This window comes from Malus domestica, chromosome 07 (genome assembly GCF_042453785.1).
Source record: "Malus domestica chromosome 07, GDT2T_hap1".
Taxonomy (NCBI): Eukaryota; Viridiplantae; Streptophyta; class Magnoliopsida; order Rosales; family Rosaceae; genus Malus; species Malus domestica.
The window spans coordinates 2,556,621-2,567,138 of record NC_091667.1 but is presented as its reverse complement, the minus strand read 5'-3'; the positions used below and the strand labels follow the sequence as shown (position 1 = coordinate 2,567,138).

General features: G+C 38.6%; 1 protein-coding gene across 1 annotated transcript; it reads left to right on the top strand.

Moving 5' to 3' along the window:
- Positions 1–216: 216 nt before the first annotated feature.
- LOC103422401 (probable inactive purple acid phosphatase 27) lies at positions 217–6,341 on the top strand. Its single transcript, XM_008360465.4, has 13 exons — positions 217–685; positions 827–914; positions 2,622–2,888; positions 3,174–3,282; positions 3,558–3,672; positions 3,883–4,015; positions 4,125–4,312; positions 4,829–5,015; positions 5,119–5,186; positions 5,341–5,431; positions 5,525–5,713; positions 5,844–5,927; positions 6,019–6,341. The coding sequence occupies exons 1-13, from the start codon at positions 360–362 to the stop codon at positions 6,070–6,072; spliced, it is 1,899 nt and encodes a 632-aa protein (XP_008358687.2). The 5' UTR covers positions 217–359; the 3' UTR covers positions 6,073–6,341.
- Positions 6,342–10,518: the final 4,177 nt, after the last annotated feature.

Here is a 10,518-nt window from a genome sequence, read left to right as displayed (position 1 = left end):
AGACAAAACAACATTAAAGCCTAAACTTAGTTATTACCAACCAGCCGCATCTGCGTGGTATCAACATAATCAAACAGCGTTGCGTGAAGGAACATCATTTTAAATTAAAGCTCATGACCTGTCTCTCTGTTAAAAGTTATACGATGGATAGAACAAGCCACGTTCTTTTCAAACCCCAAATTCTTAAAAATAAATCCAAATTTGCAAATTAAACTCATACGTACTCAAGTGGGAAACCAAAGATAAAGTAGTGGAAAAAAATACAAGGCCAACGACCAAGAAGGCAAGAACCATGTGTGTATATATAAACCTCGTTCCTTTGTCTTAGGATAACCACAAAGCTCCACTTTGATTTTCCAATGGGGTCCTATAGGGTTTCCAATTATTCATTCGTTTTGTTCATATTGTTTCTGGGTTCTTTTGCTTCTTCTTTTTCATCATCCTTGCACCCTTTGGTTTTCAATTCCAAAGTTGAACACCTTAATCACACAGCAATATCTGAGTTTAGGGTTCTTAACAGAAGATTTCTAGGCGACTGTCCGAATCCGAGCCCTTATCTGAAAATTAGTACTAATTCAAGTGCTTCTGGCCTTGGAGATGAAGAATATGTGAGTGTCAATGTTAGTGGCGTCCTGCGTCCTTCCAAAGACGATTGGGTCGCCATGATATCACCTTCTCATTCTGAGTAAGAATTCTATACAAATGTGGATTATGTTTTAGTAATTATACACGTTAAATATATCGTCTGCTAAGTATTCATGGTGTTTTTAGATAGTTCAGATGTTAACACGTTGTTTATTTACACATGCATGTTGGAAATATGCAGTATGTCAAGTTGCCTTGCCAATGGAATTCTCTATGCACAAACTGGAGATTTTGAAAAACTACCTCTTCTCTGCCATTATCCTGTCAAGGTAAACAAATTATCAACCTTTTTCTCTTATGCGTATTTTTATACCAAAAAGAAAAAGATAGAAGCTAGGTTTGAATGAGTGAATAGTCAAAAGATTTTTCTTCGTATCGGATTGATATCTGATCAATACCTTGTGATCAATAGCAAAGAATAACCGACTGATTAGAGCCACCAATCACTCTCCTCTTCATATGGCCATATATGTTGGCATCGTGTGGATTTCATTAACTTTTTATCCAACTTTTTCGTGTTCAACTACTACTTTAGAGATTTGAAAGTGAGAATGAGATCTCTGTATGAGAGAAAAGAGCTTATTTTTTTACTTAAAAAAAAAAGTATACAGCGATATTGGAGATAGTTGATTGGGCTACGTGACAGAATGGACAAACCATAATTTTGTATTGAACTTGTCATTTACGAGAGTTTTAAAGTAACACATTCTCTTATTAAATTGGAACGCCTACACTATAATGCTAGTGCCTCTTTTACAACAATGCAGGTCCTAACATGTGGCCCTGATCAGATTTTTATTTTACTTTTTATAACAAGCAATATTGCTACTCTAAGCTAGACCAGTGAGAGATGTGGATCAAACCCGATAGACATTGAATTAAAGAGAAAAAACTCCATTCACTAGATCGATTCGCTTCTGACTTCACTTCCTCGGTTGTCAATCAGTTCCTTTCTTTATCAAAGTCCAGCTATTGGAAGAATCGATACAGCTGGTTGATCTTGCTAAAGTCTTCCCCACATGCTTCCTCCCTTCCGGATGGTGCTGAAATCCATCACTTGCCCTTAATCAGTTAGGTCGCGAAATAATAGCTTTTCGGATCAAGCGCAAGTTTTCATTTGACAAACAATATTACTTTTTTCGGTGTCCATTTAATGTTGAATTTTCTGTTTCTAGGTAGTAAGCAAAATATTAAATTCGAACGAACAAAAGCCATTTTTAGGTAGCAACCGAAATCAATAAATTCGAATGAACAAAGGCCAAACAAATAAAAGTCAAAACCCAGGGCCACATAGGGTGATGAAAGAAGCATGGGACAGCCAAGGCCAAATAATTGTCTTTAAGGTGCAATTTTACGTTACTAACAAAGTGGCGTTAAGAAAACCCATAACGTTTACGTAGAAAAGCAACAAGTGGCTTTTGCTTTGACGTCGGGACAACTTAGCTGATGCCTTCCATCGGCCTAGGGCTTATCCCCTTTGCCTTTGTCAAGGCATTTTGTGGACGGCTTTTTGTTTTTTTTTTTGTCCTAACTCATTTCTAATTTTCAAGTTTTGATATTCATATTAATTAATTTTGAATGGTGAGATGTGTTACGTGAGGCCGTATATTTGTCATTTATGTCATATGTTATTTTTTTTTTGTCTATTTATGTCATACGTTAAATGGTTATACTTTTAATTGCACCGAGACCTTTTGCATAAAATTTTCACACTTATTGATTGCACGGGTGATTAAGTGGGGGTAATATCGATACTATTAGTAATGAACTGTGACTCATTTCACCACTTCAAATAACATATATTCACCATAAAAAATTCATAATCAAAATCATTCAAATTTTTAATTCATTTGAAGATCATCCTTACAAAAAAAAAATCATTTGAATCGTAATTCGTCAACAACTCGTCATCAATATGTTCTAAAAAAATTAACAAAAACATTGACCTTTAATTGAAATTTTTAAAATTTTTGTAGGCAGCATATATGAGCAATGATCCTGACTATCTCAGCTGCAAGAAGAAGGAATGCAAAAAGTATCAGAATGGTCGATGCGTGGTGTCCACTTGTGGTGGTTCATTATCATTTCATGTTATCAACATCAGAACCGACATTGAATTTGTGTTGTTTTCCGGTGGATTTGTGGCACCTTGTATTCTCAAGAAGTCAAACCCTCTGAAATTTACCAATCCGAACAAGCCATTATATGGACATATCTCAAGCATCGATTCAACTGGAACATCGGTAATCAACCCTCTACCATCTGTCAATTAATTTCACTATTATTTTTTATTAGTAAAAGCGATATTCTACATTAATTTACACTAAGAGGAGGGTTTGAACTCAGAATGCAATAAGTTGAAGAGGAAGACCTTTACCACGAGAGCAATTCACCGCTTAATTAGTTATGTACTGAAAACCTAATTTCTGCTTAAACTTATGGGGTAATGTTAGGCATAGTGTTATATATCTTTCTAGATATGTTGCATACTCTATATTGCTACGAAGCATTATTCACTTATGTTGCAGATGAGAGTAACATGGGTTAGTGGGCACAAGGAACCTCAGCAAGTGCAATATGGCAACGGGAAAAAGCAGACATCAGGAGTTACTACATTTTCACAACACGATATGAAAAGTGAGTTCCTCATCTCCTACTTCCATGCATACAGATCGATGTGTTTCGCTGTACACATACCAGTATGACATTAACAGAATTGTAATCAATATTCATGAAACCTACAAATTGTGTATAAGAATTTAGTTGTATAAGTTGAAGGATCAATGGTAGTAATTTTCTCAAAATCCTCGGTCACGCTATAACTCACTCCAGACAGGCCCGATTTGGGTTTCACTCCGAAAGTCTTCTTAATCTGTTTGTTTTCATGTTTGTGTCCCCTTTATAATTGATAGGTTCAGCTCTACCAAGTCCAGCCAAGGACTTCCGCTGGCATGATCCAGGTTTCATTCATACAGCAGTAATGAGAGGACTTAAGCCTTCATCTAGTTTCTCTTATCGATATGGAAGGTATGAATCATTATGATCTAGTTTTAACCTTATAACTAATATTTGGTAAAAGAAAAAGAAGAAACAATGTTCCAAAATATTTGATGAAAGAGAATATGGTGTATGATGACAATGATCAATAATAATTTTGTTATTAACAAAAGAGCCTTTCATCTTTTTTCAAATTCATGAACCAAAGTGACCTTATTGTGGAGATGGACAAAAATGCAGCGATTCAGTTGGTTGGAGTGATCAAATCCAATTCCGGACTCCACCAGCAGGAGGGTCTGATGAACTCAAGTTTCTTGCATTTGGCGACATGGGAAAGGCTCCTCGGGATTCTTCGACGATGCATTACATTCAGGTATGATGCATTAGTTTCTGCCAATTACTCAAGTTTCTGGCACAGGTTTGTACCATGAAGGAAAAGTAAAGGCTAACAAGAATTTCAATCTTGTTGCATGAATATATAGCCAGGATCTCTTTCAGTGATTCAAGCCGTAGCCAATGAAATAAATTCCGGGAATGTAGACTCTATCTTCCACATTGGAGACATTAGCTATGCCACAGGATTTTTAGTTGAATGGGATCTTTTCCTTCAACAAATCAGTCCGGTTGCTTCTCGAGTTTCTTACATGACAGCAATAGGAAACCATGAGAGGTATGCTCTTTTATTATTGCCAATTCATTAATCGGTTAATGTTACCTCACTAGATATTTGGCATGCTTTGTTGTCAAACTCTCAATCCAGAGCACACATTCAAACAAACGACTCACTTTTTTTTGGTTGAGATTCCCTGGCTACAAACGTAACATCTTACACTTTCTTAAATTTTATCTTAATTACACGTTGCACCCTTACTGTTTTGAGTTTATAAAGGATACCATATGGACAAAAACTATGATTTTCTTTTTTAAATAAATATTTCATAACCTTTTGAACGTAAGGAGAGATGAAAAATGCTCACATAGCATTACTCTAGGGTTTATGTGAGGATAAAGTATAGCCAATAACTTGATAATCCGAAGGACTTTGGGACCAATATTGTTGTTACAGTTTGTAACTTTATGGTTGATTTAGCCATTTTTTTAAAATGTAAATGACCAAACTGTTTCCCATGTTTTGCTTTGCTATGTGGGATTCATAAAGTATATGCATTATACGTACAATTTGCAGGGACTACATAGACACTGGATCGGTTTATATTTTACCAGATTCAGGTGGAGAATCTGGAGTTCCTTATGAGACTTACTTTCCAATGCCAACCTCAGCAAAGGATAAACCATGGTATTCCATAGAACAAGCAAGTGTTCACATCACGGTGATTTCAACAGAGCATGACTGGTCCACAAATTCTGAGCAGGTAAAGATGAATCAGCACTTCTGCATTTGCTTAATCATATCATTAATAGCAACTATACTCTCAGCTTATTCGATGCTTTTATTTTACGCACTATATATTACAGTATCAATGGATGAGAAAGGACATGGCTTCAGTTGATCGATCTAAAACTCCTTGGTTGATTGTTATGGGGTAAGTTAACTAAGAGACCTTCAAGTTTATGTTGTTTTCTAGTCTACTAATTTTAACGTACACATTCGAAAATCAAGTGTTCCAGTAATTAACTCTCTTTTTCACTCTTTTTATGTTGTAGTAAATATAATGCATGTTACTTTTTAAACTGCAGGCATAGACCCATGTATTCCTCCTCACCTGGATTCCTCAATGTTGATAAAATATTTGTCAACGAAGTGGAACCATTACTGCTCGAGAGCAAAGTAACATCCCTTCACCAGCTTGTTATTGGTCATATATTTCTAGCTAGTTAGTTCCATTCTGACATACATTGCTGTTGGAAATTTGAACTGAAGGTTGACTTAGTCCTATTTGGTCATGTCCATAACTACGAGCGAACTTGTGCGGTTTATAAGAGTGAATGCAAAGGATTGCCTCAAAAAAATGAAAATGGGATCGACACATATGATCATAGCAACTACAGTGCCCCAGTGCACGCTGTAATTGGTATGGCTGGCTTTACCTTGGACGGGTTCTCAAGTGGTGTAAGTCTCTCTCTCTCTCTCTCTCTCTCTCTCTCTCTCTCTCTCTCTCTCTCTCTCTCTCTCTCTCTCTCGCTTACACACACACAGGATTTTCGTACTCTTTACATGGAATTGGAATCTGATCAAACAGGTTAATAATCCTTGGAGTTTATCCAAGATTTCTGAATTTGGTTATCTAAGAGGACATGCGACAAAGAAAGAGATGAAATTAGAGGTCAGTAAATATGCAAGTTTGAGACTGAAACTTTGAACAAATCTCACTGTGGCAGACTTGTATGTTCACTAAATTGCTTTCATGTTTCCAGCTTGTGAATGCAGATACAAGAAAGGTTGAAGACGGATTCCTCATTACAAAATAGCAAGGTCATTTAATAGGAAGATTTATGTCCAATGTATAGATAAGTTGAACAATATGAAGAGGAGAGTGCCGGTCATCATGTCAGAAGAAAGTTGTTTCGAAATGTCACTTAGTATTTTTAGTACAAATTATAAGGTTAATGTATTGCGAAAATATTGTCATCTAAGCTAAAAGATAATTTAAACATCTACAGATAATGTACTCGAACAATGATCTCTTCCTTGTTCAGAATCATTCAATCAGATTAATGGCAACTCTTAAATCTAAAAATTTCCGGCACAACTTATGTATCACACCTTGATCACTACTCCTCCTACCAATTGGTTATAAAACCAATTGGCAATATGGGGAGTAACTCAAGACCATACAGGCACATAGCAAACCTTGTCCCTCACCTATGTGGGACAACTCTCAACACACCCCCGCATGTGTGGCGGATTTTCAAGCCTACAAGTGGACAACAACTGGGTGACGTGGAGCGCGTATGGCCGTTTGGCTTTACACGAGGACAACCCGCTATGATACCATGATGAAATTGGGGTTCCACTATAAAACCAATTAGCAATATGGGGAGTAGTTCAAGACCATACAAACACATAGCAAACCTTGTCCCTCACCGATATGGGACAACTCTCAACACCAATAACCTTAGCTCTCTCATGTCCTCCTCCTCCTCCTCCACCTCCTCCTCGACTTCTGTTGCTGCTGCCGCAAGGTTTTCCCTCCACCATGTCCCAATCTTGGGGCTCTTTCTCGCTCTTTGGGTCTTTGTAATGATAAACTCCTTGAGGCAAAAAAAGCACCATGGCTTGCCCGTTTGGCCCGTGTTTGGCATGTTCCTCTCTCTGTCTCTGGCACTACTCCAAACTAAGCCATATGAGTTGCTCTCCGAAGTTCTTTGCCACAAAAATGGAACGATTAGATTCAAAGGGCCTTGGTGTACCAGCCTCTTTGGTGCCATCACTTGCGACCCTCGTAACTATTGAGTCTCATCTTCCAGAGAGTACAGAGATAAAAAATATCTTCTTCTTATTTCACTTTCTTACTCAACAATACATTTACATCAGTATATATAGATACAATTCTATTGACATAATTGACCTCAACATTCAGAAACTAATTACACATTCACCCTTGTCTAACTGACTCCAACTATACAATTACTACTAGAGTCTTTACACCCCCTCAAGCTGAGACTTGGGACAGGAAAATGACCAAGAGGAAGCTTGGATTGCAGAAAACAGAATCTGTGTTTTGAAAGGGATTTGGTGTGAATATCAGCCAATTGATCTTGGCTGCAGACATAAAGCACTTTAATCAAATGCGCCAATACTAACTCTCGAATGTAATGATAATCCACTTCTACATGCTTTGTCCGAGCATGAAACACAGGATTGGAGGCAAGAGAAATGGCGGAAATGTTATCACACCAAAGAGTTGGAACAGTAGACAGAGGAAAGTGGATATCAGAAAAAACTTTGTAAATCCAGGTGATTTCAGTTGCAGTATGTGCTAAAGCACGATATTCAGCTTCGGTGGAGGACCGGGCAATAGTGGGTTGCTTTTTAGCATTCAAACTGATCAGATTGGGACCCAAAAACACACAGAATCCAGTAGTAGATCGTCTATCAAAAGTACAACCGGCCCAGTCAGCATCAGAATAAGCAGTGAGGGCAAGAGAACCCTTTTTAAACCAAAGACCTTGGGTAAGAGTGCCTTTAAGAAACCGGAGAATGCGTTTAACAGCTTGCAGGTGTTGTTCCCGTGGGGAATGCATGAACTGACAAACTTGGTTTACAGCAAAGGAAAGATTAGGCCTAGTCCAAGTGAGATACTGCAAACCACCCACTAGAGATCTATATTCAGTGGGATTAGAGAGTAAAGGGCCACTGTGATCAAGTTTAGTGGTACCAAGAGGAGTGACACAAGGCTTGGCACCTGCCATATTTGCCTTGTTAAGAAGATCAAGAGAGTATTTACTTTGATGCATGAAGAGGCCTTCAGAATTGCGTTGCACCTCCAAACCCAAAAAATAATGAAAATGGCCCATATCCTTAACAGGAAATGCTTGGCTAAGTTTGCGAATGAAGTGTTGGCAGAGAATGGTATTGGGTCCGGTGACAAGAATGTCATCGACATAGACCAAAACAAGAACAGGAGCTGAAGCTTGAAGAACAAAGAGAGAAGCATCAGAGGAGGACTGCTTAAACCCAAGAGTGCACAGGACGTGGAACAGTTCATCAAACCAAGCCCTGGGGGCTTGTTTTAAACCATACAAAGATTTCTTGAGGTGGCAGACATGAGTAGGAAGATTGGAATCAATGAAACCAGGTGGCTGAGTCATAAAAACAGCTTCCTTGAGATCTCCATGTAAAAAGGCATTGCTAATGTCTAATTGATGGAGAAACCAGTCATGTTGAACAGCCAAGGTTAATAAAATACGAATGGTGATTGGCTTAGCTACTGGACTGAAAGTATCTTGATAGTCAACACCCTCTTTTTGATGAAATCCTTTGGCTACTAACCGAGCCTTATACCTGTCCACCGTACCATCAGGTTTCCTCTTAATTCGGAACACCCATTTACAACCAACAATGTTCTGAGACGGAGAGTGGGGTACCAAATGCCAAGTACCAGTGAGTTGAAGAGCATTAAACTCTTCCTGCATATCTTGTCTCCAGTGGGCATACTTGGAGGCTTGTAAGTATGTGGAAGGAACAAAATCAACATCAACAGGTAAAGGATGTTTGGTGGCAGAATATGCTTTTGGTTTAAAGATACCAGCCTTTGAGCGAGTAAGCATAGGATGGGTATTAGGAGCTGTAGAATGTGATACAGGAGGATGAGTATGAGGAGCTGTAGAATGGGAGACAGAATTTGAGGATGATGGTGGAGAAGAAACATGCTCAGGGGATGGGACAGTGGATTAAACTGGAGAAGGTCGCTGGGGAATAGAGAAGTGCAAATCAATAGGGGAATGGGGAGAGGGAGATCCCGGAGAAACCGCCACAGATGAAGAAGAAAGAAATGGAAACCTGTTTTCATTGAATTGAACATGGCGGGAGATATAGATTCTCTGAGTAGTCGGATCAAGACACCTATAGCCCTTGTGCTACAAACTGTAGCCCAAAAATACACATTCTGTACTCTTCCCATCTAACTTGGAGTGAACATATGGCTTTAACCAGGGATAACATGAGCAACCAAAAACCTTCAACTTGGAATAATCAGGGACAGAGTGGAATAAAAGTTCCCATGGAGACTGATGCAAGCTGGAAATAGGCAGGCGATTGATCAGGTAGACTGCAGTAGAGAAGGATTCAACCCAATACAAATGAGGAACTTTCGAGGCAACTAATAGAGTTCGTGCTGTCTCAACTAAATGGCGGTGCTTCCGTTCAACACAGCCATTCTGTTCAGGTGTGTGAGGACAGCTGAGCTGATGAGATATACCATGATCTTGAAGAAAAGATTTAAACTTGTTACTAGTAAATTCACCCCCTGAATCGGACCTCAAACATTTGATTTTATTACCAACAGAATTCTCAACATAGGTCTTGAATACAACAAAAGTAGAATATACATCAGATTTGGCCTTTAAAGGAAAGAACCAAGAGTACTTGCTGTAATCATCCACTATTAAAATATAGTATTGGTAACCACATACAGAAATGACAGGAGCAGGACCCCAAACATCACAATGTAACAAACTTAAACTAGTAGTAGAAATAGAACTAGAGGGATGAAACGGGAGCTTGTGATTCTTAGCAACTGCATAGTCCGAGCAGAAGAAATCAACATAGTGTTTTCCCTGCAGTGCAAGCTTATTTGCAGATAGAACGCGCCTGAAGATGGCAGAAGAAGGATGCCCCAAGCGACTGTGTCAAATATTCACAGGGGCTTTAGTACCAACTAAAGCATGAGGGGATGAGCAAGATGAAGAGAAAGAAACAGGGATACCTTGAAAAGTATAGAAACCATTGTTAACCGTTCCCTGCAAAAGCATCTTCCCCGTAGAACGATCCTTAACAACAAAACCATTGGAATGCAAAGTCAAAGAGCAGGAATTATCCTTGAGAAATTGATATGCAGAGAGTAAATTGTGCTTCATTTGCGGAACATGTAACACATTGTTCAACTTAAAAGAGGCATGAGCAGTATTTAACAATGTACTGCCAGTATGATGAATGGACAAACCTTTTCCATCGCCGATATACACCTTATCTTCACCAGTGTAAGGAGTAGGATAAGAGATATTGGAGATGTCATAGGTGATATGAGATGTAGCACCAGAATCTAAAATCCATGAAGGAGACGGTTTGGAAGCATAATGAGTATACATGGCAGCAAGTTTAGTAGGGGGTACTCTACCAAAGATATCGGGATTCATTCTATCAAAGCAATCAATAGCTTCATGACTGGAGGATCCACAAATTTGACAATTGTT

Bases quoted from the DNA above. Each gene is read 5' to 3' on its own strand.
- LOC103422401 (XM_008360465.4), top strand. From the start codon at position 360: ATGGGGTCCTATAGGGTTTCCAATTATTCATTCGTTTTGTTCATATTG. The intron at 3,673-3,882 runs GTATGAATCATT...ACAAAAATGCAG, and splicing joins TTCTCTTATCGATATGGAAG to CGATTCAGTTGGTTGGAGTG. The intron at 5,714-5,843 runs GTAAGTCTCTCT...CTGATCAAACAG, and splicing joins TGGACGGGTTCTCAAGTGGT to GTTAATAATCCTTGGAGTTT.